Below are 27,035 nucleotides of genomic sequence, written 5' to 3'. Positions count from 1 at the left end.
CCTCCTCCCTCCCCGCGGGCAGGGTTTCCACTTCCGTTCATTAATATACCCCTGCTGTGCCCTCTGTCTGTCTGTCATTCTTTACATATCTTTTATCTATCTTTCTATTTTTATCTTATCATCTGTGTGTGTGTGTGTGTGTGTGTGTGTGTGTGTGTGTGTGTGTGTGTGTGTGTGTGTGTGTGTGTGTGTGTGTGTGTGTGTGTGTGTGTGTGTCTGTGTGTGTGTGTGTGTGTGTGTGTGTGTGTGTGTGTCCCGGAAATCAGTAACTCAATACTTACGAAAATAAAAGAAACTTGACTCATGGTGAATATGATAAGGGTAGGGGGAGGGGAGGAGGAGGGAGAGGAGGGAGAGGATAGAGGGAAGAGGAGAAGAAGAGGAAGGAAGGAAGGAAGGAAGGAAGGAAGGAGGAGGAAGAGAAGAGCAAAAATTATCCCTAAGCTGCATCAGTGACGAGTGCTTGGCCTTACGTTCACCCGGTACTGCGACCGCTGCCATGTACTCAATCTCTTCCCCTCCTATATTCTCCCTTCCCTCTCATCTGTCTCTCTTCTATCTCCTCCTATCCCATCTCCCCTTCCATAATCACCCTGGCTTTGTATACACATACTGGAAGATACGAGGTGTAGGGAGGGAGGTGTAGGGAGGCGTAGGGAGGAAGGTGTGGGGAGGGAGGGGAGGGAGGTGGGGGGAGGTGTAGGGAGGGAGGTGGGGGAGGGGGGTGGGAGGTGTGGGAGGCAGAGGGGGGTGTAGGGAGGGTGTAGGGAGGGAGGGAGGTGTGGGGAGGTGTAGGGAGGAGGAGGCAGGTAAAGAGGCGAAAGGAATAAGAGAAGAGAGTAAAGATGGAGAATAAGGCAAAATAAGTAACAATAGAGACAAAAGAGAATTAACAGAACCAAAGAAGAAGTTGTTTTTGTTATAGTAAAAGGATGTGTGTGTGTGTGTGTGTGTGTGTGTAGGTGTGTGTGTGTGTGTGTGTGTGTGTGTGTGTGTGTGTGTGTGTGTGTGTGTGTGTGTGTGTGTGTGTGTGTGTGTGATGGGCGTTCTGTGGTGGCATATGACCGTTGGAGTGTGTTGGAGTGTGTTGGAGTTGAGGTGAGTATGAGGGTTAGATTAGTTTAACTTAAGACTAGATTCGACAACACTGGAGAACCCAATTAGACTTACAAGACCCCACGAGACCTAACCCACCCCCCAAGGGATACAGGTGGGCGGCAAAACAGAGTATGTGTGTGTTTGGGTCTGTGTATGTATCTATATGTGTGTATGTGTGTGTGTGTGTGTGTGTTGTGGGCGGCTCTCAACACACACGCCGCAGCAACACAAGCCAGCGGTCTGTCCTCACCATGACCGTGTACACAGACCATAAACCACCACCTTTGAGTCTGGCACAGGAAATGAGAGTTGAGACAAGAGGTGAACAAAAAAATAAGACAGAGAGAAGCGTTTAAGATGGTGGTGTAGTGTAGTGTTGTGTTGCATGTGGGGATAATGGTGTGTGTGTGTGTGTGTGTGTGTGTGTGTGTGTGTGTGTGTGTGTGTGTGTGGTGTGTGTGTGTGTGTGTGTGTGTGTGTGTGTGTGTGTGTGTGTGGTGTGTGTGTGTGTGTGTGTGTGTGTGTGTAGGTTTAAGAGGCCCCCAGTCCTAATAGACCCCACTTCTAATCAGCCCTAGTACTAAGAGACCCCCACTCCTATTAACCCTAGTCCTCCAAGTGGACCCCAATACTAATTGACCCCAAGTAATCTCTATTAGGCCCCCAGTCCTACAAAAAAATCAGGTCGTAATGGGCCCCTTATCAAACCTATAGTAGTTAGGATCAGAGTCCCTTTAAGACTACGGTAAGTTAAGGGTTAGTTAGGTTAGGATAGGTTAGGTTTAAGGTTAGGATAGGTTAGGTTTAAGGTTAGGATAGGTTAGGTTGCACAAGAAGAGGCTGGTTCAGTCTATATTGGGTTAGGTTAGATTAGGTTAGGCTTGGTTGTACTAGGTTAGGTTAGGTTAGGTTTGGTTGTACTAGGTTAGGTTAGGTTAGGCTTGGTTGTACTAGGTTAGGTTAGGTTAGGTTTGGTTGTACTAGGTTAGGTTAGTCTACATTGGGTTACATTAGACTACATTAAGATAAGTCATGAGTCACGACATATGATAGTGGTGCGGGTATAGGGAAGTGGGTAGTGTGGGTGATAGCGTGTGAGTGTGGGAGAGTGTGGGTGTGTGTGGGAGAGTGTGGGTGTGTGTGGGAGTGTGTGGGTGTGTGGGGGTATATTTAAGAGATATTTAGTGAATTAATTTAACATCTTATTACGCCACACCCATAACACAACACTAGCACTTTCTTCCTCTCCTCTCTCTCTCTCTTTACACACTTTCTCAATCTCTCCTGTCACTTAATACTAATGAGACGCCAACACAATAATAATAATAATACAATAACCTGAACGGTATAAAAGTGTCCAATACTTACATTCCCTACAAGGATATTTAAATCATGCACATATAAAGTTATTAGTTATTATCAACACGCTATTAAGTCGCTGTATAATTTCAAAATAATCCATCGTAATATATTCTCATTTAAATATGTAAATTGTTCCAGTATTTTCTTTATTTTGGTTCCTTTAACACTGAATCTTTTTTGGTTGATAAAAATTATTCACTTACGATTAGTTTTTCAAATATGTGAGAAATTATCCTATGCACTTCCTTTCACATCGGCCAGTCAGCCACTACTAAATTGTCTTCGTTCTCACACACAGACAGACTCTTTCTCAGGGTTCAGCAATCATCCCTCACGTTGCCAGGAAAAAGTATCGTACAGAAGAAATAATATTTTTTTTTTATTCTAAACGTTACTTGTCTATAATTTCCCTGGATTTAGACATAGAATAAAGAAACTGATCTTAAAGTAAAAAATAAAAATGTATTTTGGTAAAGCATCAGTGACTATTGAAACTGCTACTCTGATAGGCTATTGTTATTCTGATAAGCGGGGCTGCCAGTCGTACGTTTCAAGATTAGGCCAAACATTATAATACAAAAAATAGCAATTCACCCTACAATAGCTGAGTTTACTAGTACAATAGCTGAGTTTACTAGTACAATAGCTGAGTTTACTAGTCCAATAGCTGAGTTTACTAGTCCAATAGCTGAGTTTACTAGTACAATAGCTGAGTTTACTAGTCCAATAGCTGAGTTTACTAGTACAATAGCTGAGTTTACTAGTACAATAGCTGAGTTTACTAGTACAATAGCTGAGTTTACTAGTCCAATAGCTGAGTTTACTAGTACAATAGCTGAGTTTACTAGTCCAATAGCTGAGTTTACTAGTACAATAGCTGAGTTTACTAGTACAATAGCTGAGTTTACTAGTACAATAGCTGAGTTTACTAGTACAATAGCTGAGTTTACTAGTACAATAGCTGAGTTTACTAGTACAATAGCTTCTTTTATAAGTAAGTTATATTAATCTATCTACTCCATAACGTAAGAATATATACAAATATTAGTTACAATAATCATGATAATATTAACATAATTTATGAATGGAGGAGATAAATGATAGATGAATGAAGAGATAAATGATAGATGATTGAAGAGATAAATGATAGATGAATGAAGAGATAAATGATAGATGAATGAAGAGATAAATGATAGATGAATGAAGAGATAAATGATAGATGAATGAAGAGATAAATGACAGATGAATGAAGAGATAAATGATAGATGATTGAAGAGATAAATGATAGATGAATGAAGAGATAAATGATAGATGAATGAAGAGATAAATGATAGATGAATGAAGAGATAAATGATAGATGAATGAAGAGATAAATGATAGATGAATGAAGAGATAAATGACATGAATGAAGAGATAAATGACAGATGAATGAAGAGATAAATGATAGATGAATGAAGAGATAAATGATAGATGAATGAAGAGATAAATGATAGATGAATGAAGAGATAAATGATAGATGAATGAAGAGATAAATGATAGATGAATGAAGAGATAAATGATAGATGAATGAAGAGATAAATGATAGATGAATGAAGAGATAAATGATAGATGAATGAAGAGATAAATGACAGATGAATGAAGAGATAAATGATAGATGAATGAAGAGATAAATGACAGATGAATGAAGAGATAAATGATAGATGAATGAAGAGATAAATGATAGATGAATGAAGAGATAAATGATAGATGAATGAAGAGATAAATGACAGACGAATGAAGAGATAAATGATAGATGAATGAAGAGATAAATGATAGATGAATGAAGAGATAAATGATAGATGAATGAAGAGATAAATGATAGATGAATGAAGAGATAAATGATAGATGAATGAAGAGATAAATGACAGATGAATGAAGAGATATGAATGATAGATGAATGAAGAGATAAATGAGATGAATGAAGAGATAAATGATAGATGAATGAAGAGATAAATGATAGATGAATGAAGAGATAAATGACAGATGAATGAAGAGATAAATGATAGATGAATGAAGAGATAAATGACAGATGAATGAAGAGATAAATGACAGATGAATGAAGAGATAAATGATAGATGAATGAAGAGATAAATGATAGATGAATGAAGAGATAAATGATAGATGAATGAAGAGATAAATGATAGATGAATGAAGAGATAAATGATAGATGAATGAAGAGATAAATGATAGATGAATGAAGAGATAAATGACAGATGAATGAAGAGATAAATGATAGATGAATGAAGAGATAAATGACAGATGAATGAAGAGATAAATGACAGATGAATGAAGAGATAAATGACAGATGAATGAAGAGATAAATGATAGATGAATGAAGAAATAAATGATAGATGAATGAAGAGATAAATGATAGATGAATGAAGAGATAAATGATAGATGAATGAAGAGATAAATGATAGATGAATGAAGAGATAAATGACAGATGAATGAAGAGATAAATGACAGATGAATGAAGAGATAAATGACAGATGAATGAAGAGATAAATGATAGATGAATGAAGAGATAAATGACAGATGAATGAAGAGATAAATGACAGATGAATGAAGAGATAAATGATAGATGAATGAAGAGATAAATGACAGATGAATGAAGAGATAAATGACAGATGAATGAAGAGATAAATGATAGATGAATGAAGAGATAAATGATAGATGAATGAAGAGATAAATGACAGATGAATGAAGAGATAAATGATAGATGAATGAAGAGATAAATGATAGATGAATGAAGAGATAAATGACAGATGAATGAAGAGATAAATGACAGATGAATGAAGAGATAAATGATAGATGAATGAAGAGATAAATGATAGATGAATGAAGAGATAAATGATAGATGAATGAAGAGATAAATGACAGATGAATGAAGAGATAAATGACAGATGAATGAAGAGATAAATGATAGATGAATGAAGAGATAAATGATAGATGAATGAAGAGATAAATGATAGATGAATGAAGAGATAAATGATAGATGAATGAAGAGATAAATGATAGATAAATGAAGAGATAAATGATAGATGAATGAAGAGATAAATGATAGATGAATGAAGAGATAAATGACAGATGAATGAAGAGATAAATGATAGATGAATGAAGAGATAAATGATAGATGAATGAAGAGATAAATGATAGATGAATGAAGAGATAAATGATAGATGAATGAAGAGATAAATGATAGATGAATGAAGAGATAAATGACAGATGAATGAAGAGATAAATGATAGATGAATGAAGAGATAAATGACAGATGAATGAAGAGATAAATGATAGATGAATGAAGAGATAAATGACAGCTGAATGAAGAGATAAATGACAGATGAATGAAGAGATAAATGATAGATGAATGAAGAGATAAATGATAGATGAATGAAGAGATAAATGATAGATGAATGAAGAGATAAATGACAGATGAATGAAGAGATAAATGATAGATGAATGAAGAGATAAATGATAGATGAATGAAGAGATAAATGATAGATGAATGAAGAGATAAATGATAGATGAATGAAGAGATAAATGATAGATAAATGAAGAGATAAATGATAGATGAATGAAGAGATAAATGATAGATGAATGAAGAGATAAATGACAGATGAATGAAGAGATAAATGATAGATGAATGAAGAGATAAATGATAGATAAATGAAGATAAATGATAGATGAATGAAGAGATAAATGATAGATGAATGAAGAGATAAATGATAGATGAATGAAGAGATAAATGATAGATGAATGAAGAGATAAATGATAGATGAATGAAGAGATAAATGATAGATAAATGAAGAGATAAATGATAGATGAATGAAGAGATAAATGACAGATGAATGAAGAGATAAATGATAGATGAATGAAGAGATAAATGATAGATGAATGAAGAGATAAATGATAGATGAATGAAGAGATAGAATGATAAATGACAGATGAATGAAGAGATAAATGACAGATGAATGAAGAGATAAATGACAGATGAATGAAGAGATAAATGAAGATGAATGAAGAGATAAATGATAGATGAATGGAGAGATAAATGATAGATGAATGAAGAGATAAATGATAGATGAATGAAGAGATAAATGACAGATGAATGAAGAGATAAATGACAGATGAATGAAGAGATAAATGATAGATGAATGAAGAGATAAATGACAGATGAATGAAGAGATAAATGACAGATGAATGAAGAGATAAATGACAGATGAATGAAGAGATAAATGACAGATGAATGAAGAGATAAATGACAGATGAATGAAGAGATAAATGACAGATGAATGAAGAGATAAATGACAGATGAATGAAGAGATAAATGACAGATGAATGAAAGGATGACTGAAAGATGAATGAATGGATAAATAAATGAAAGATGAATGAAAGGGATAGATGATTGAAGAGATAAATGAAAGTTGATTAAAAGGAGATAGATAAATCAGAACTTACTTTCTCACTACAGTAATCTAGATAATAATAAACCACAATAAAAAATGAGAATTAATTTTTGTACATGACATAGAGAGGTAAGAAATGACCTTAGATTCAATGACCTTAGAGACAGTTGCAGCATGGGGAGACTGCCATCGGGTATTGTAGCAACAGATTGTCCTCACAAGTATGGAAAATGGCCTGAAAACGTCACTACACACTGTACTGTATATATATCGTTCCACAGCATGAGTATACAGGGTTCATGGAGAAGAGCAGGAGTACGGTACGGTCAGGTCAGGTCAGAATAATCTCGTGTTATGGTGTGACACTAATTGACAGTTGTTAGTGAGATCATCTGACCTGTCAACAATGGCTTTAACTGTGAGAAGACTAACATTAACACCAACTGGGATCACAAGGTCTATCATTACTCGTTCCTCAACTTGTGTAAGCTACGACACACCTCACTGATACACCAGACTGTAGCCATACATGTAGTCAACCAAGAACTGTACTGTACTTGGGGGGGGGGAGGGGGGAGTCCTTTTATAATTACAGTAACTGGTAAAGGATCAATTTTCCATCACTTTACCTGACAATATATTTAGGACTTTGTATCAGAAGAAATTAACTGTTCTGTCATGAGGATACAACTCCTTTGGGTGTTTACATTGTCTTACCTAATAATAAGGTGGCTACAAGTACAACCAATGAAATACATTTTGTAACGTAGAGATGAGGTAAAAACAGGGAGGTTAAAGTGTAACTATATTAACGTGAGGGATATTAGACACTATTACCTCCCGTTCTTACACGTTATTTCCCTCTCAGACTCGAGGTACAGTACTGTAGCTTGGACCAAGAGTACCACAGACCTTATCTTATTCCTTGTTCTTCACTATTTTCTACCAGCTTTTCCAGGTCTATTCTCTGATTGTCTCCTCTTCCATAATAAGGTCATACGATATCCTGATTTACCCATGATGAACCTTATATCACCCTAACATCCCACACTCGCAGCAGAACCTTCCACTCCCCGCCAGGCTTCCCCATCACTGTTTCCTTGAGGTCTACTCCTCTTCCAGCTAATGCCTCCATCACCTCAAGAATTGTTGAGGATAAGAATTCATACAAAATTTGTATCAGTTTATTTCACTTAATGTGAATTTTCATGAACTGCCTTCAAAATAAATGTTACAATTTGTCAACAAAATATTCTATATAATTTAAAAATACTTAGCCTAAAAATATGAAGATAATAAAACAATTTGTAAATGTTATTAATATATGCAGTTAGGTCTTAGATGCAACTTTAAGAAGACTAAGTGTGAAGTCTTCACCATATTGACTTTCAGTCATAATTTGACTTGGTATTTTTTCAACATCCATATTAGAAAACATTCCTGTGAAAAAGTTAGCAGTTGTTAGATTGGTAATTGAAGGTGATTTAGCCATAGAAGATTGATCATTTTCTTCAGAATGTCCATTTATATTATTACTGAGAGACCCATTAACAGTAACTGGGTCTTCAGACAAGAGACCCACTGTTAACAGGTCCTGGGTCTCTTGTGTCATGTAATGTGTCATCCATTGTTCACCCTTGTGTCTCTTGGTGAGTTTTTTTGTCTTGTTAACTTTGCCAGATAAGTGTTGGCTAGGATTTGGGATGGTGGGATTGAAGCGCATTTCTGATGGGTCGTACATCCCAAAAAGTTCGTCGGCCGGTCTGTTGACAAAAAGAGATGAAATAATATCCTTCTAATTTTTGAGGAGGAAAATTATAAAGGTCAGTTATTTCATCAACAATGTCTTAGCTTTGAAATTAGATAAATTATATTTCCACCACCACCATCGTCATTTTACGGCCATTTTCCATGCTTGTGCAGATGGCAGTTCTCCCTCATATACATTCAAATAACATACCTGTACTCCTTAATTACTTGCTTTCTCAATGCCAACTACTGACTACAACTACACATGCATATATACTACTTCACATGGTACCCTGTCAAATACCTTCTAGTCTACAAATATGAAGTACAATTTTCTCTCAAATCAAGTCTCTCGTTCATACCTTTTAGTGAGGGAGTAAGGTAAAGTTCCTTCACCTTGGAGAGGGGCCCCGAGCAATATGTGGGTCGACATCTGCTGGACAGTTTTGTGGTAGTGTCGCTGAAAAGAGCACAATCGTGGATCATCAATTCATCGTAATTAATCTCCTCTCTCAAAATAATAAACAAGCATTATCTCAACTATCTACATTCCATAGTTTTCATGCCGGCCGTCCACACTGACAGCCCAACACCCCCTGAAAATCATATCTCAAATCAACTAAACATCCCTCATGACATTCTTAACAACTAATCACTCCCTTTTTAACCTTTACCTCAAAAACTCTGAATTGGAAGTAAACTAATACCCAATAACTACAATGACATGGAACTACAGCTTCACACCTTGCACCAAAAATAAAAATGAGAGGAGTTTTCAGTTACATTTTTTTTTATTCCTTGTCTAGGGTAAAATATCAACAGAAGAGAGAAGGAAGATGTAAACTGAGATTATTATTGATACCTAGAACCCCTTAATGTGATCTACGTTCCTCAAGACTCACTGTAAGGTAATGAAGTTCCCAAAAGCACGAGGCAGCAGCATTACTGTGTTCTGGCTCTTCTATCTCTGCTGAAAACAAGCCACTGGTTCCCTCTGTGTCTGTCTCCAGTAGTGCTTCAGTGCTTGGGTGGTGCTGGAAGACAATTAACATACTGTACTACTACTCTCATGGGCTAAATTTAGTTTTTTTTATACATATCTTTCTTTGTAACCTTGCCTATAACATCTAGCTTAACCCTAAAAAAAAATCATCAATGAGCAATAATCATATTTCAGGAATACAGTATTACTCTCACTGAGCAAGTTTCAGATAAGCTTCATTGTATTTTTAATGAAATAGATTTTGAAGGAATAGTTGTATTTTTACATAAGTACATCTTCCCCAGTAACAGTACTTTAACTTTACCAATATTTCTGTCTAGTTTTACCTGCACTGGATATAGAGCCACAGCTTCTACTGAGTTCTACCAGCTGGAGTTTACCAGTGCATGGATCACAAGTCTGGTATATCTAACCCAAGTTCCCCAATCAAAACACTTACCAAGATTATACTACGAAGAGTGGCGAGGGAGGCAATGGTGCCACTGTGGAGGAGGGTGAGGCTCAAGGTGGCCAGCCTCTTAGCAAAGGCCTGGACTCGCACAGCACTCACACGCTTACGCCGCTCCACCAACATCTGCTTCAGGGACTCCACAGCAGATAAGATGTCATTGTGGTTTAAGCCTGTAAAATAATTGTAACAATCTCAATTAGTATTTATTATTTTATTCCTAAATAACATGCGATGATATCGGTGAGTTTGTTTACAACTATCTCCAATGTTTCATCCCTTTAAGAACTCCTCTGAGCCATGACACAAGTCTCTATGCTATCTTTTCTAGTGCAGCACATCAACTCTATACACCTCCAGCAATCATATGAGTTCTTGTAATTTCTCCCCAACTCTATGACATTAATAGCTACATTCTACTGTAGATGTAAGTGGTGGTGATGATGAATGCCATCTTGTTATAAACTCATCCAAGAGTTTTTCTTAAACTTCTCATCCCAACAACTGCCTTTTTTATTATTTCTATTATTTAACCCATGAAAACTGGGGACCAACCCCCAAATCCTTTTTTCATGACCAGTGACAAAAATGTGGTGCAGTCTGTTAGAGCTCGACTGTATCTGGAATAACCAAGGTTTCCTGTTTCATTATGGCAGCTAGACTATCTCAGGCACAAAGTGGAGGCATGATCTTTAGTGGTCTTGTAACTTTTGGGTCTTAAATCACAACATTCATATCCTCCAGGAACCTTTTTCTTGTTGAAGGTGAGATCTATTTCACAGGTCTTCTCTTATAAAGACATAACACAAACTTTACAAACCTAAACTTAAGTTGAACATGTTGACATATAAGTATTTGTAGAATCTATGGGGGTCAAGGGTGAGCACTTCGCCTTGGCCTGAGAGGATGGTGCACACCACTTGGATACAGTGCAGAGACTCCCGAAACTTGAGGGTGCCTTCAGCCATAATCTCACTCATACAGTTGAGTAAGTCTGCAAAGAATTCTATGTTGATCAAGTGCGCAAATCTGCAAAAAGGTGGAAACAATCATTTAGAAATTGTTCAGATATTTACTAAACTATCTACCTACCTAAACAGTTGTCCTTTTCCAGCTTGCCAGAGATTTAAGGGGAATCTTTGAAAAAATATTGATATGAATTAAAGTTTATATAAGAACTGCATAAAGGTGTACTGTACTGCATTGAATATAAGTTGAAAAAAAAATTACCATTGATCATGAAATCCATTTTTCACACACTACCCATTGGTTAGTGGTTCCCATAAATGATAAGACTTACTAAGGGGCCATTATATCTCTCTCTGTTAATCTATCTATTATAGCTGATAACTCTTCTTCCTCCTTCTGCATGTGTACAGTCAATCTCAAAGGAGGAATGTGCAGCATTTGCCCTCCCTCCTCGGAAGGGAATAGAGAGAAGGTTAAGTCTGCTTACAGCTTGTGTCTAATCAATCAGCATCAACTACACCAATACATTAAATCTCCCTCCTATGAATCCAGACTAGATGTTAATGCCAGAGGAAGTAGAACAGCACACACAAACCACCTGGCTATGGGCTCTGCCAGGTACAGTACAGGGATGCCAGAATTAATCCTCCATTCCCTCACCAGGCAGCTCTTGTCATCCAATGTAAAGTAAAACAAGAGGGAGAAGAAGGTAATATAAAAACTCCAAAAGTTAGAAAGACACAACTTCCCAAAACAAGAGTTGATCCTGGCTGCTCATACCTCGGAAAAACTGTCTTACCCAACAGGTCTCACGTTACCACAGATCCCTCTAAAAATATGTAATCCTTTAGATGACATTTACCTACCAAGAACCATGTAACAAACAACTAAGTCATTGAAGAAAGTCTTTTACATCATCTGTAACTATGGTAACATGTGATGAGGAGAGATAAAAAAATATATTAGCAAGATGATCACTTACTTGGCAAGACCTTCCAAGACAATTCCCATCAACTTCTGATTTGGCCGCCGCTTCAGCACGTGGATGAAGAGACCGAAAACCAGCTGGATGATGCTGGTGTGATATGTGTTGCGCACCTTCTTTGACTTCTCTTTCTTTATCTCTTTCACCTGTTCCTCCAACTTTCTCTTTTTTCGGTACCTCTGATGAGAGAGACGGTGGTGGTGGTACAGATACATTATACAGGTACACAAGATAAGTGTCCAATCCATGTGAGGTTAAATGTGCTTGACAAGACTACAGTGCTCTGAAGACTTAGAAAAATCAACTAAAAACGAACTAGTGACACAGAGTACACACATAAAAGGACTTCGGGACTCCTATGAAACGTTTATTAATTATTATTTGCAATTCCATCATAACTCTACGTCCACCGCCTTTTTAAACTCAATCTGAATATAACTCCAACCTGTAGATTATCATATGACTCAATAGATCAAGCTAAGGAGTCCACTTTGGTTCCTCACTTATCAAGGTAACATTGTGGTAGGGAAATAAATGCTTCTCTCATCCCCCCTAAAGTCAATTATTGCTGTTACTTATCACTATTACTATGGTCAAGAATAAAACAATAGTAAATCCTCCCAAAAGTTAAAAAAAAAAAAATCTAACCTTCGCTTCCTTATTAGACTTCTTCTGTTTGTTTTTCTCAGTAAGCTTTTTCAACAATTTCTCCTTGTGGGTTAGTTTCCTCTTGGCTGTCAGCTCGGCCTCTAATTCAGCATCTAAACTCTGGACGTTCTTGATCCTTAGCCCCAGCAACACCCTTAACACCTGTGGCTGAACTCTGAAGGTTCTCCTGCGCACGAACTGATCTATCCGCTGCACCACCTGCAAGATAGTGTTGTTAAACTTTGAGGTGTTAGGTTCCGGAGACATCACAAACTTGCTTCTCTACCATAGCAAACACAAATGGGTAACATGAAAGTATGTTCACAGTATCAGTGAGGTCTTGCACTAAGCTAAGTCAAGATGGTTCAGTTCAGTAATGTGGAAAGAATGGAGGACACCGACTGGGTCAAGAGATGCATGAGTTTGTATGTGGACGATGGAAAGTCACGGGTGTGCCAAAAAATGACAAGGGGATGAACCTGATGAGGGGAGGGGGCTCACTGTACAGTATAGAGAGTTGCCATCAGGTAATCACAGCTAAGCAATGTAAGTATGGGAATTGGCTGCAAAATAATGACAACGATGAGAGGAAATACAAATAACACAAACGTGATTAAGGGATAAAAATACATAAAAGGAACTAATACGATACGATGGTTTATTTACTGTTAATGGAACCATCTTTTCCCACTCGCGATCAAAATATTACCTCAAAGTAACAGTTTACATATTTATATAAAGAAAATAATACTAACTTCCAAAGAAATGCGGCCCTCTCTGTCGTCCTTAAAGAGCCTGGTGAAGTAAGAGGTGGCCTGAGAAAAGAAATCGTCATCCGAGTGATTGAGGTACGGCACAAGAGCTTGGATGAGGTTGCCGGTGTAGTTGAAGTGGCTGTGTTTCATCAACAGCTCACCCAGGCACTTCAGAGCCACCATAGCCATTTGCTGAAAATTAAATAACAAAGTATTTAATATAAGAACGGACAAAATATTTTTCTCTTTCACTCAAGCAAACCGTCTCCTATTATATTATAGAATGGCTAAAAACCAAGAACACATTTAAAAATAGTGACTAAATACACCATAAGGCCACAGTTAGCTGGTAATAGATGAGAGTACGGCAGATGACGTCCGTTCAGATTACCTTAAGAGCCGGGTTCTTGCGCTTCTTTCTCTCTTCCTTCAGCAACATTTCCTCCAGACTCTTCAGGTAGGCTTGGTAAGCTGACAACATTTGGTTTTCGTAGAAGTATAACCTCCTCGTCTCTTTCTTTACTGTAAAGGAACAGAATTTTGAGTGGCTGCTGTTTCATTGCCAAGATACTTCAAACCATCATTGAGAACTCTACAGCAACTGTTTCAACCATTGTTAGAATTATTAAGTTGGTGAAACAAGTAGGTGACAATTTTAACATGATCTTCAGCCACTTGGGATAACTATTTTATTATATTCTCCTCAGGTAAGGCTGACAATACAGGGAGAACCAAAGGGTAATAGGTGTTGGGGAGTCTTGTTCAAATACTTAAGGAACCCAAGTAAGTTGCTGTGTAATATAAGACCCCTAGCTGAAGACCACCAACCATAATCAACTTCTAACTAAGGATATATTCCAAATACAGTATAAAAGGCAGATATAAAGGAACTGTACTTACATTTTTGGTCAGTATCATTATGGTGGATGCTATATGATGGGATAATATAGTGGAACACCTCCAGCAAACTGAGAGCAGCGTACTTCTTGATGGTGATGGCAATGTCTGGATCTAAGCCTTTCATACAGTGCAGTATACTGGAGAGAGCTGATATCTGAAGACACAAAATGAATACAACCCTTTAAGAATGGTGAAATACAAGGGTGAGGACAACAAAGACTACATGAGTGGTGATTCAAAGCTCACACAACACTGTTACAGTAACCTTTGTGTAAGTATATACCTGTATACAGTAGTTATATATATATTGTGTCGCTCAGCCAAAAAATTAGTGATGTGCCAACTTTGAACCCTTATATTTTTATACATATTTAGAGTGGCATGACAATGAAATTTAGTTGCACACTCACACAGGTTCCTATAGTATCATGCCAACTTCAAACCCTCAATATGACCACAAATTTGAGAGGTTAATCAACTACACCAAAATTTTTAACCTTTGAGTCATGTATTGAAAGGTCTGGCAGATGACCTAGGCTTATATTCCATCCCTCCCTTGGCAATGGTCAAAAGCAGCAGTTCATATTATACATATTATATTGACAAACGACTGTCAGCATTAAATAAACAATTAACGTATGTAAACACGTATATAAATTGACAGATGTTAATACTATATACACAAAGTTAAGACAGAGATAGACAAGCACAGTACAGATAAACTATGAGCGACACGAGACACTACTCACTCTCTCTTGGGGTTCCTCAATAAAGCTGGCTGAAAGACAACCAATCTTGACCTTCATCAACTCCAACTTTCTGTGTCTCTCTAACAAAAACTCCAAGGTCGACTTTTTCTTATCTCGCTCATCCTTAGTCTGCTGTTTTTTCAACTCTTCATCAGTTGGTGGTGGCGGCTGCTGATCATCTTCGTCACCTTCCTCGGTTTCCTCTGTAAAGGTGAGAGAATAATAATAGATCAACACCAGATTAATAAGCACGGAACCCCTTCTATTGGTCACGTTGCCAGAAGAACCCACAACTAACTCACTGTGACATAATAAAGAATAACATTAAAAGGGGACTGCAATCCTAGGAGTCCCTCAGACCTGGAGTTACCCCACAGTCAACTCTCATGACCTCTATTCCACAAGCCTCACTTAACCCCCAGTGTGTCTATGAACGCTACCAATAAATGACATAAATGACTACTGGCGACACTTCTCTATCGCCTTTTAAAGAATGTATTGACGGTAAAGTTAAAATTACCCCGTGTCTTGCCATAACAGTACGAAACCTTCACCTGGGGAGTACAATACTATATATATTACTCTATAACCTGCACATTTACTTACCCTTTATTTCCATGTATCTTGGGATAATGCCCTGGTCAGTCTTGATAGGGAGCAGACTTCTCATGTTGCTGGCCAGGGGATTTTTGTCAAAGCTCCGGTCCTCGTTCTCGTGTGCTATGGTGGCCGCCTCCTTCGCCTCCTCGGCAGCTAACAAATCCTGATACTTCTTCTTCTTACCTTCACTGTTGACGAATGAAGTAAAAAAAAAAATCACTAAAATAAGAAATACTGATGACTTTATCCATTACACACTATCTCACTACAGGATATGCTTTAAGGGATAAACTTCTCATCTACGTACAAGTAATTAACAATCAAATTTCTCCATGAACCATTTTATCACTTGGATTCTGTTCCTCATATCATCATCCTTGGGTAAACCTTAACTCCCGTGGACATAAAATTTATCTGGCAGCACAACACTGTCATTCAGGTCATGTACTATACTGTGTGAGAAGGAAATGTTTTCTTAGAGAGTACATAACATCCTACACATAACCAGCAACAGCCTACCTAACATCACATTACCTATAGGGAGACCACACTATGCAAATTCCCCTCTATGCTATTTATATCATACATGAGTTATGTTCTAGGTAAGGAAACGATTACATACTGTATGCCAGATTGACCTAATTGTACCATATCTTTTTTTTTGTCAGCATAACAAAAAAACAATACTAAGACCAGTACTACTCACGTTTCTATCAGGTAAGTGAGGTCGTCTGGGTCCATCATGTTCATCATTTCCTCTCCTGTTAAACGATAAAGCGAGTCACACAATCAGTTAAAACAGAGAAAAACACCGGATAGCATTTAAGTTATCAGTTAAAACAGAGAAAAACACCGGATATCATTTAAGTTATCAGTTAAAACAGAGAAAAACACTGGATATCATTTAAGTTATCAGTTAAAACAGAGAAAAACACCAGATATCATTTAAGTTATCAGTTAAAACAGAGAAAAACACTGGATATCATTTAAGTTATCAGTTAAAACAGAGAAAAACACCGGATATCATTTAAGTTATCAGTTAAAACAGAGAAAAACACCGGATATCATTTAAGTTATCAGTTAAAACAGAGAAAAACACCGGATATCATTTAAGTTATCAGTTAAAACAGCTTATAGTGTTCCTCCTAAATCCTCTTCAGTCATAGCGTAGGATATAAAGATCATGGCTTCACTTATGGCTAACTTCTTTACCTATGGCTAACTTCTTTACCTATGGCTAACTTCTTTACCTATGGCTAACTTCTTTACCTATGGCTAACTTCTTTACCTATGGCTAACTTCTTTACCTATGGCTATCTTCTTTACCTATGGCTAACTTCTTTACCTATGGCTAACTTCTTTACCTATGGCTAACTACCACACATTTAAGGGTTAGGTTCATATACAAGTTAAACTATGCCTTGGTTACACACACACACACAGGTGATCGTGTCATCGCTGTACCTACCTGTAATCTCCGCCGTGAGAGGATACGCCTCCTCGTCCGTTGCGTATATCGCCTGAAGCTCTCTGAACTTCTTCCTGTCCTTCTGTATCTTACAGAACGCCTCGTGCTTTCTTGCTTTCTTGTCTTCATCTTTCTTCTTCTTCTGGGCTGGTGTCAGGATTCCTTTCTTGGCTTGTTTGTACTTTTGGATATTCGAGATCTTGGCCGCGGAGAGTCCCTTTTTCTTACCCTTATTCTTCAATCTGCTGACACGTTTCTGGAGGACGTGAGAGAAAGCATTAGCATTCGAGAATTACCCAGTTGGTATCGTAATACTTGACGAGAGTGGTCTGGCCTCGGCTCCCACTAGGGAAAATTTCTCCATGGACAATAAGTTTTCTTATTTCGAAATACAGACAGAAATAAAGGAGACATAACTACTGTAGAAATGGTTACTTTAACAGAGAGGAATTTTATTATATTTAGGTGAATCATATAGCAAATAACTGTAGTATATTATTTTAGGTTAAGTTAGGATAGGTTATGTGAAGCTCAAGTTTAGATAAATTTCATTTTAACAGATTGATTTGGTTCATTCTCAGAACAATAAAATACAGTAAATAATGTAGTAGTATATGACACTTGAGAAAGTTCCCCGTCTCGATAAGTGTCAAAAATGGCATCTTAAATTTACGTCCATTAAATACAAGATCACCTGATACAAGTTAGTCTCAGGGTCCCTCAACTGATAGTTTAGGTGACAGGCGCTGTGGTTTAATAATAACAGCCATATGCAATTACATACCTAACAATTTTGTTATTACAGAATGGATACAACCACCACCTCGGCTTGGGCTGTACACTTACCGCCATGGTTGTTCTGGAAAAAGTATGGGAGTTTACGTGACTCAGTAAGTCCCCCGGTGTTTAAATAAGTGCTGGGAAGGTTCAACTGTATAAATTCCCCGAATAATAACATCCAACAGCCGCCTCACACAATCTCACGTGTAGCGCAGGAGACGAATCCGTAATTTAATGTTTCCCGACTGTTGGGGGGAGTTACATAGTGACGTCATGAATACGTCATTAACTTTGTATGGTTTCTAAAACATTGTTTTTATGTCCTATGGATTAAATCAATATATAGTGTGAGAGTTTTTTCAAATAATAACCTAGTATGTTAATTATTTTTATTTAAAATGTATTTTTAACGTTACGATATATCAAAGTGGGATTTTATGACGTAATGCTTTAGCTCCTGCTATTGCCTCGGAAATAATACCAAAGGATGTAGCGATTGTAGATATAAAATAAATAAAACACATTATAGATATCCGAAATATAAACATATAAGTCGTTGATGATCCTCTTTCGCTATCGTCCTGATAAAGAGGCAGACACTAATTTGTATGTACCATACCCAATCCTCCTTACCCCTCATCGGCCTGTAAGCCACATGGGCTGTCTGTCTGTTACACACCTTTTTCTTTGAGCCTTTTCGTCGCGGATCGGCTTGTTAGCCACTCAGACGGTCGGTTACGTTTGTTACACACTGTTGGCAAGTACAGTATTGGGATGGAACTGGCTCCAGAATGTATCTGTACATGCGCCAGTGTTGGTAAAGTCTATCTTGAAAGAGCTCACACTCGGTGCTGTCACAACACTCTCTGGTATATTGTTCCAAGAGTTTACAACTCTCACTCGAAAAAGTTTTCACTTACGATTTTCTGGACCTGTGGCTTCTTTAACCCTGACTTGTGACCTCTAGAAACTGTCAATTGATTTAAGATATCCAGAGGAAGGCTACCAGACTGGTGCCTGCACTCCGGCACCTCATTCACTCTGAGGGATTGAAACGCTTGCAGTTACCTACAGCTAATACTATATGTGGGCAAGAGGTGACTTAATATAAGTCTATAAACACCTCAGAGAACATTACTCAGTTGAGTGTTGATACCTGGAACTAGCAGATGCCCAACCCACTTGATTTACACGGCCACTCTCAAGAACGTAACTTCCGTGTGTAAATCGAGAGATGGATACATGATACATAAAGATAACGCGACGTGTAGACTTGAATAGGTTGAATGATTTTCACGTGGATAAAAAACATTGTTTATTTTTAAATCTAATTTGTATCATATCTAGTATACAAAAGTTTACTCCTACATCTAGTACACAAAAGTTTACTCCTACATCTAGTACAGTACACAAAGTTTACTCCTACATCTAGTATACAAAAGTTTACTCCTACATCTAGTATACAAAAGTTTACTCCTATTAATCTAATGAACACAAATTTATTCCCTACATACAGGTATATCTACACAAGTTTACCCTCTGTTGGTAGCGATCAATCTCTCCATCTTGCACAGTTCAATCTCCTTCAGTTTCATGTCGTCTGCACCCTTTGCGTCTTTGTGGATTTTCCTCAGATTTGGCGAGAGTTTGAGACACACCAGGTTACCTCTAGAGTGAGAGATAGGTATTTTAGTTTATTTTTTAATCCCTATGGTGTGTGTGTGTGTGTGTGTGTGTGTGTGTGTGTGTGTGTGTGTGTGTGTGTGTGAAAAAAATGAAGAACAGGCATAAAATGGTGACCTAAAATGCACTTGCCACCAACACCCTAATCGACCTGTGTTGACAATAACCTACCCTTACCATGATATAAACTCACTTTTCATCCCAAACTATGATATTAACTCACCCTAAACCATGATATTAACTCACTTTTCACCCCCAACCATGATAACGGGATGGAAGGGGTTAAAGGAAACACAGGTAGCAGCCACACGTCGCCTCTGAACCAGACTCTGGACACACAGGGGCCGACATTTACGGGTGAAGAGATCGTACACATGCACACGTCCTTCGTCTGACACTGCCACGAACACACTGCTGCTGTAGGGAGACCACGTCACCCCGGCCACTGCCCCACCCAGGTCCAGCACCACTAGAGGCGACCTGTAAATGCAACTTGGTGAGAGGGATGACTTGTAAATACTACCTAGTGAGAGGGATGACCTGTGACACTACCTGGTAAGAGAGATGACCTGTAAATACTACCTGGTAAGAGGGACGACCTGCAACACTTAACAGGTCCACCTCCACCACCACTATACAAGGGATATAATGTAACACTGTAATAAGAGTGCAAATAAAAACAGCAATTACGTGATTTTTATTTCCGGTTTCCATTTCGTTCTGGTACTGAAAGCAAATTTAGAGAACTCGATACCCACAGATGGTATTAATGTTAAGAGAACTCAGTACCCACAGAAGGTATCAACATTAGACAACTTCTCGGTACTTACAGGTGGTACTGAAACCAGACTTTGACGGTCCAATCTACCGAACAGGATATGAACACCTTGTGATGATGGATATTCCACACGACTGCCCTGACCGCGGCAGTATGGGCGGGGTAGCGGGTGAGGGCGTGTACCGTAGAGAGGGTGGAGCACTGGAAGACGGCCCCTGTGTCCACGCCCACTAGTACCACGTCCCCGTCATCTGGGCGGAAGGCTGCACACGTCCCAATACCTGTTCAATAGTGAGGAATGAACCTTAGTCAGTGAAGTGGGGGGTCGAAATTCATAAAAGGTTAAAAAATGAATGTAAAAGGTTCAGATTCAATGTAAAAGGTTCAGATTCAATGTAAAAGGTTCAGATTCAATGTAAAAGGTTCAGATTCAATGTAAAAGGTTCAGATTCAATGTAAAAGGTTCAGATTCAATGTAAAAGGTTCAGATTCAATGTAAAAGGTTCAGATTCAATGTAAAAGGTTCAGATTCAATGTAAAAGGTTCAGATTCAATGTAAAAGGTTCAGAATCAATGTAAATACTGTAGTTCAAATTCGACAAGATATAAACTAATACATCTCATTACCCGTTTACATGGCAATAGAAACGCGTGTCTGATTTTTTTGGTGAAGACACAAGCCCAGCACTTACCCTCGAGCAAGATTTTGTCAGTGGTGAAGTGCTGTGAGGGTAAATCAGCATCGAGAAAATGAAGAATATCGGTGTGAACGAGAGCCGATGCCCTAACCTGCCACTGGGTAAGGCGACCGTCCATAGCCACTGAATAGAGACAGAGCTCTTCACCAGGTTCTGTCTTCACCCACACCACCTGTTGAGGGTATGATATGTGTAATACTCGTACACACACACACACACACACACACACACATACACACACACACTGTCATGTTCACCTCTGATCATTTGGTGTTGTGATGTAAGGACACAACACAAGGTATTCATATACAGTAATATACTCGAAAATACCTGAGAGAGAGAGAGAGAGAGAGAGAGAGAGAGAGAGAGAGAGAGAGATCATTTTTTTTATATCCAAACCACTCATTAAAAATCAGGGCAGAATTTAAAGTCTCATTCACTCATAAATACCAGTACCACCACACACCCTCTCATACCGTGAAGACCTCAGTACAGTACCTGGGTGACGGGGAGGAGATGCTTGCCTGCCGTGGTAGTGGATGGGATGACAACAGGTGACGAGTTGGATCGGATATCATACACGACCACAGTGCCATCACTCCACCCCGCTGCTACTAGGCTCCCGTGCTGTAAGGTCAGGTCAGGTCAGGTCAGGTCAGATTTGGTCATTTTAAGTGTTAGGTTAGATCATTTTAGGTTATGTTAGGCCATATCAGAGGTTAGGTTAGCTCAGTTTAGGTTAAGTTAAATCATATCAGGAGTTAGTTTAGATTAGGTTAGGTTAGGTTAGGGAATGATTACCTTGAATTACCTCATTACAAACTAGACTAGATCACCTTGAATTACTTTACGGACCTTTTTTTTAGATAAACACAGATTCCCTTTATTGATTTAACCTTACCACTACGGATTACCTTAGGATGAAAGGTGGCACAGGTGACGCCACAGGGGGCTCGGAAGACGCGCTCAGGTGAAGTAGGATTCTTCAAGGTGTACACACAGAGCATACCTGACCCCTCTGGACCACCTATCTCACCTGTTGGTATACACACACACACATACATACATACATACATACACACATCTGTTTAGATATGTTAGGTTACAGAGGTCAAGTTAAGGCTGTGTTAAGGGGTTACTTCTGGTTAGGTTTATGATGTATTAGGGTTAGGTTAGGGGGGTCTGTTAAGGGTTAGTTTGGTTAGGAGTAGATTAGGTTAGGTTATATTAATCTAGGTTATGTTGGGGATATTTTTGGTTAGGTTAGGTTAGGTTAGGGGGGTCTGTTAAGGGTTAGTTTGGTTAGGTTAGGTTATATTAATCTAGGTTATGTTGGGGATATTTTTGGTTAGGTTTGGTTACAAGTAGGTTAGGTTAAGTTAGGTTAGAGGAAGGATAGGTTAGGTTAAGTTAGGTTAGAGGAAGGATAGGTTAGGTTAAGTTAGGTTAGAGGAAGGATAGGTTAGGTTAAGTTAGGTTATATGAGAAGTTAAGTTAGGTTAGATATGCATTAGGTTAAGTTATGTTAGAGCAATTGAGATTAAGCTAAAAGTAAGTCAACCTAACTTAACCTAACCTGTACACATCCAACACACTACAGTTATTTTATTACTATATTTATCATTCTTTTTCATCTACCTATTTTACCATATTATCCTATTCTTCCTTATATCTATATATTTTATTTATATATCATGTATCTTCTGCCTATAACACCTCAATCATACCACTTATACCCCACTCACACCTCTCATATCCCTCTCACCCCACTCACAACACCCATTCTACCCATCCCCTACCCCCATTCACACACATACCTCTCACACCCCCACTCACACCTCTCATAACACACTCTACCCATTCCCTACCCCACTCAAACACCCCACACCCCCACACACTACCCATTCCCTACCCCACTCAAACACCCCACACCCCCACACACTACCCATTCCCTACCCCACTCAAACACCCCACACCCCCACACACTACCCATTCCCTACCCCACTCAAACACCCCACACCCCCACACACTACCCATTCCCTACCCCACTCAAACACCCCACACCCCCACACTACCCATTCCCTACCCCACTCAAACACCCCACACCCCCACACACCACCCATTCCCCCTACCCCACTAAACACCCCACACCCCCTGCTGACACACTACCCCTCCTCCCCCCCCTCCCCCACTCACTGACCAGCGGTATAAGCAGCGGAAAACAGATCGGGATACACGGGGCTCCAACACACATCAGATACTATGAGTGTACGTGACCTCTCGTGGCTAAACTTCCACAGTGGTAAGAGTGATCCTTCAAGCGGTCTAAACTCATCGCTGCCGTCCTCCCAATACTTGAAATCTGGAGAAATAGAAAAAAAAATACAGTTTATAGTTAAAGTTTATTTTCCTATGTAGTGATGGTGTATGGTGTATTTCTCTGTGTATGTGATGTATAAGTTGTGTATTGTATGATGTATGGGTACCTATCCTAATCTAGTTTAACCTAACCTAACCTAACCTAACCAAATACCTTGTGAGATGTCGTCATATGTGTTCTGGTTCACCATCCGCTCCACCACCCTGGCTGTGTTGTTTAGCTTGGTCAGGTCCGGCGCCCCGTTCGAGTACTTCTTGGGCAGCGGTTGAGCGAGTACCAGGGGGTCTGATGCTACTGCCGCAGGAGCCTGTGAAGTTAGGTGAGGTTAGGGTGATGTTAGGTGATGTGAGGGTGAAGTTAGGTGATGTGAGGGTGAAGTTAGGGTGAAGTTAGGTGATGTGAGGGTGAAGTTAGGTGCGATGAAATTTGGTTGGGTTGGGTTGGGTGGGATAAAATTTGGGTTGGTATGCAATGGGTTGGGATGGGTTAGATTAGATTAGGTTAGCATTAGGTTCATTTCAATCGAGTTAGTATTACATTAAACTAAGGCTAAGTTAAATTGTGTTAGGTTAAGAGTTAACCTTAGGGTGTTAAATCATCAGGTGAAATAAACTAGAATATCAATTTTTTTATTTTTTCCCCTTCAATTTTTCCTTTTTTTCCCTTCAATATATTATAATACCAACACGAAACTAACCTTCTTTGCTTTACCTCTTCCTCTTTCTCTCTCTCTCTCCCTCTCTATCTCCCTTTCCCTTTCTTTCTCCCTCTCTCTCTCGCGCTCTTTCTCCAGGATTTTGAGGTAGTGCTTCTGGTAGGCATCGTACACTTCGGCAGGACCTACGTTGACGGTGAAGGCGGTGCTGGGAGGAGGCTCTGTCTGCATGGCCAGGTTCTGTAAATAACCGCCCGCTGCTGTTCTAAGGGGTTCTGATACCTAGATATGCTGTTTTAAGGGTACTGATACCTAGATATGCTGTTTTAAGGGTACTGATACCTAGATATGCTGTTTAAGGGGTTCTGATACCTAGATATGCTGTTTTAAGGGTACTGATACCTAGATATGCTATTTTAAGGGTTCTGATATCTAGATATGCTATTTTAAGGGTACTGATACCTAGATATGCTATTTTACGGGTTCTGATACCTAGATATGCTGTTTAAGGGGTTCTGATACCTAGATATGCTATTTTAAGGGGTTCTGATAACAGATATGCTATTTAAGGGTTCTGATACCTAGATATGCTGTTTGCTGGGTTCTATTACCTAGATATGTTAAGCTTATGGGGTTCTGACAATTTAGATAAAGCTTGGTTTTATGGCACCTGATACCTTATTATGCCATTTTAAGGGTTCTGATACCTAGATATGCTGTTTGTTGGGTTCTGATACCTAGATATGCTGTTTTGCTGGGTACTTATTACCTAGATATGCTGTTTAAGGGTTCTGATACCTAGATATGCTGTTTTATGTCTAATACCTAGATATGCTGTTTAAGGGTTCTGATACCTAGATATGTTTAAGGGTAATTGATACCTAGATATGCTGTTTAAGGGTTCATTAATTAAATATGCTATTTTAAGGAAGTACTGATACCTAGATATGTTATTTATGTAAATGGATACCTAGATATGCTATTTTATGTTCTGATACCTAGATATGCTGTTTAAGGGTTCTGATACCTAAATATGTTATTTTAAGGGTACTGATACCTAGATATGCTGTTTTAAGGGTACTGATACCTAGATGTGCTATTTTTAAGGGGTTCTGATACCTAGATATGCTGTTTAAGGGGTTCTGATACCTAGATATGCTGTTTTAAGGGTACTGATACCTAGATATGCTGTTTAAGGGGTTCTGATACCTAGATATGCTGTTTAAGGGGTTCTGATACCTAGATATGCTGTTTTAAGGGTACTGATACCTAGATATGCTATTTTACGGGTTCTGATACCTAGATATGCTGTTTAAGGGGTTCTGATACCTAGATATGCTGTTTTAAGGGTACTGATACCTAGATATGCTATTTTAAGGGGTTCTGATACCTAGATATGCTATTTTACGGGTTCTGATACCTAGATATGCTGTTTAAGGGGTTCTGATACCAAAATATACTGTTTTAAGGGTTCAAACACCAGGACATGAAAACAAACACTATATAGTATTGGAAAACAAACATCACAGCTCTAGAAACCTAACCTAACCTGACCAAACCTGACCTGACCTAACCTGACCAAACCTGACCTGACCTAACCTGACCTAACCTAACCAAACCACAATGTAAACAGAAACCGTATGTTTACCCTGAGTGTGAACCTGGTTGTTTGGGACACTCGCTCGCTGAAGTTAAAGGGATTTGGTTGGGCATCTAATCTAGCCAACTCTTCTTTGGTGACCATATCTTGATACACCTCTTCCATGATCCTGGCTGCCTCCTCCGCTCTTGGATCTGTAAGAAGGAGGGGAGATTAGGAACACACTAACCCACCAACCCACCCACACACCAACCCATCAACCCACCCACCCATCAACCCACCCACCCACCAACCCACCCACCCACCAACCCACCTTGCTCCGTCTGTTGTTGTTGTTGTTCCTGGAGATCAACATGGATGATCCTTGAAGGGAGAGTGAGCAGGTCGAGGAGTAGGTCATCTGTATATACTCGTTGGTAACTCCCGAGGGTGAAGTCATAGCGGATTTGGTTGTTTATTCTGGCGCTGGTAGAGGTTAATCTGATAGCTACCTCTGGTTCCCGTGTCCCCTGCTGAGAGGTCAACTATAGGTCACTGTTTAGTTCCCCTTTGACCTGACCTTCCCCCCCACGTCTCTTAACTAACCTAACCACTGCCTCTACATCATCCCCTATATTACAACTACTACTACAACCACTACTACTACTACTACTACTACTACTACAATTACTACAACGTGTAATATTTAACTATCAGCATACCTATTGCCATACCTATTGTCACATTATACTAGACAACAGGGTACCAGGTTTTAAAATTGTAAACACGCTCCCAAAATCCCAAGTTGGGTTTAATCTCGGTTTTATCTATTCTAAGTTCGGTTTATTTCTACTTGACTTAAACTAACTTCTAAAAAAAAATAAAGGGTTTAACTTAATGAGTTTTATCCATTCTAAGTTCGGTTTATATTTACTTGACAAAGACTCCTTATAAAAAGTACTAAAACTACTACTACTACCACAACTTTTACTACAATCTACAACTAGCATTACACTAATAACCATCCCAACTAGCAATATATTAGCTAATTAATAACAAACTAACATTAATAATAATCAACTCACTAAACTAACAGAACTATGTATTAATGTAATCAATAAGATAACTATGTATACGTTTATTAATTAACTAGACATACGTTAGAATGATTTAACTATGCATTAAATTTGATTAACTACAGATACAATTTAACTTAACTAGAAATACATTAGATTTAGTTAACAATACAATAAATTTAGTGATCTAGTAAATAACATCACAGCTACATAAAATTATACCCGTA

General features: G+C 38.5%; 3 protein-coding genes across 4 annotated transcripts in view; all 3 read right to left on the bottom strand.

The window, feature by feature from the left end:
* LOC121873172 overlaps positions 1-2,778 on the bottom strand; it is a 50,393-nt gene extending 47,615 nt beyond the window's left edge. Inside the window, exon 1 of one of the 2 annotated variants that reach the window (XM_042376498.1) lies at positions 2,664-2,778. The gene's annotated coding sequence lies outside the window, so the exon portion shown is untranslated. Of the gene's footprint in view, positions 1-2,466; positions 2,637-2,663 lie in introns of those variants that run through there. The other variant, XM_042376499.1, reaches the window with a different exon arrangement.
* Positions 2,779-8,075: 5,297 nt separating this feature from the next.
* LOC121873171 (nucleolar complex protein 3 homolog) lies at positions 8,076-18,188 on the bottom strand. Its single transcript, XM_042376497.1, has 15 exons — positions 18,026-18,188; positions 17,180-17,435; positions 16,418-16,472; positions 15,718-15,899; positions 15,112-15,314; positions 14,363-14,516; positions 13,854-13,984; positions 13,463-13,654; positions 12,708-12,926; positions 12,057-12,238; positions 10,926-11,134; positions 10,097-10,278; positions 9,557-9,688; positions 9,017-9,114; positions 8,076-8,668 (listed from the first exon to the last, which is right to left on the bottom strand). The coding sequence occupies exons 1-15, from the start codon at positions 18,029-18,031 to the stop codon at positions 8,236-8,238; spliced, it is 2,634 nt and encodes an 877-aa protein (XP_042232431.1). The 5' UTR covers positions 18,032-18,188; the 3' UTR covers positions 8,076-8,235.
* Positions 18,189-19,304: 1,116 nt separating this feature from the next.
* Positions 19,305-26,771, bottom strand: LOC121873170 (dynein axonemal intermediate chain 1-like). The gene is made up of 11 exons (XM_042376496.1): positions 26,067-26,771; positions 25,802-25,947; positions 24,196-24,393; positions 23,652-23,805; positions 23,319-23,480; positions 22,033-22,154; positions 21,617-21,745; positions 21,113-21,290; positions 20,473-20,701; positions 19,889-20,122; positions 19,305-19,627 (listed from the first exon to the last, which is right to left on the bottom strand). Exons 2-11 carry the CDS (start codon positions 25,916-25,918, stop codon positions 19,492-19,494), a joined length of 1,659 nt encoding a protein of 552 aa, XP_042232430.1. The 5' UTR covers positions 25,919-25,947; positions 26,067-26,771; the 3' UTR covers positions 19,305-19,491.
* Positions 26,772-27,035: the final 264 nt, after the last annotated feature.

This window comes from Homarus americanus, unplaced genomic scaffold (genome assembly GCF_018991925.1).
Source record: "Homarus americanus isolate GMGI-L3 unplaced genomic scaffold, GMGI_Hamer_2.0 scaffold32929, whole genome shotgun sequence".
Taxonomy (NCBI): domain Eukaryota; kingdom Metazoa; phylum Arthropoda; class Malacostraca; order Decapoda; family Nephropidae; genus Homarus; species Homarus americanus.
The sequence above is the reverse complement of the archived record's forward strand: the minus strand, read 5'-3'. Positions and strand labels throughout refer to the sequence as shown.

Coding starts and splice junctions, on each gene's coding strand:
- LOC121873171 (XM_042376497.1), bottom strand. Junction 15,900..16,417: donor CTCACTTACCTGATAGAAAC/GTGAGTAGTACT, acceptor ATTCGTCAACAG/TGAAGGTAAGAAGAAGAAGT. Junction 9,689..10,096: donor CTCTTCGTAGTATAATCTTG/GTAAGTGTTTTG, acceptor ATTGTCTTCCAG/CACCACCCAAGCACTGAAGC.
- LOC121873170 (XM_042376496.1), bottom strand. CDS start 25,918: ATGGAAGAGGTGTATCAAGATATGGTCACCAAAGAAGAGTTGGCTAGA. Junction 22,155..23,318: donor TTCCGCTGCTTATACCGCTG/GTCAGTGAGTGG, acceptor GTATACCAACAG/GTGAGATAGGTGGTCCAGAG. Junction 20,702..21,112: donor TGACAAAATCTTGCTCGAGG/GTAAGTGCTGGG, acceptor ACTATTGAACAG/GTATTGGGACGTGTGCAGCC.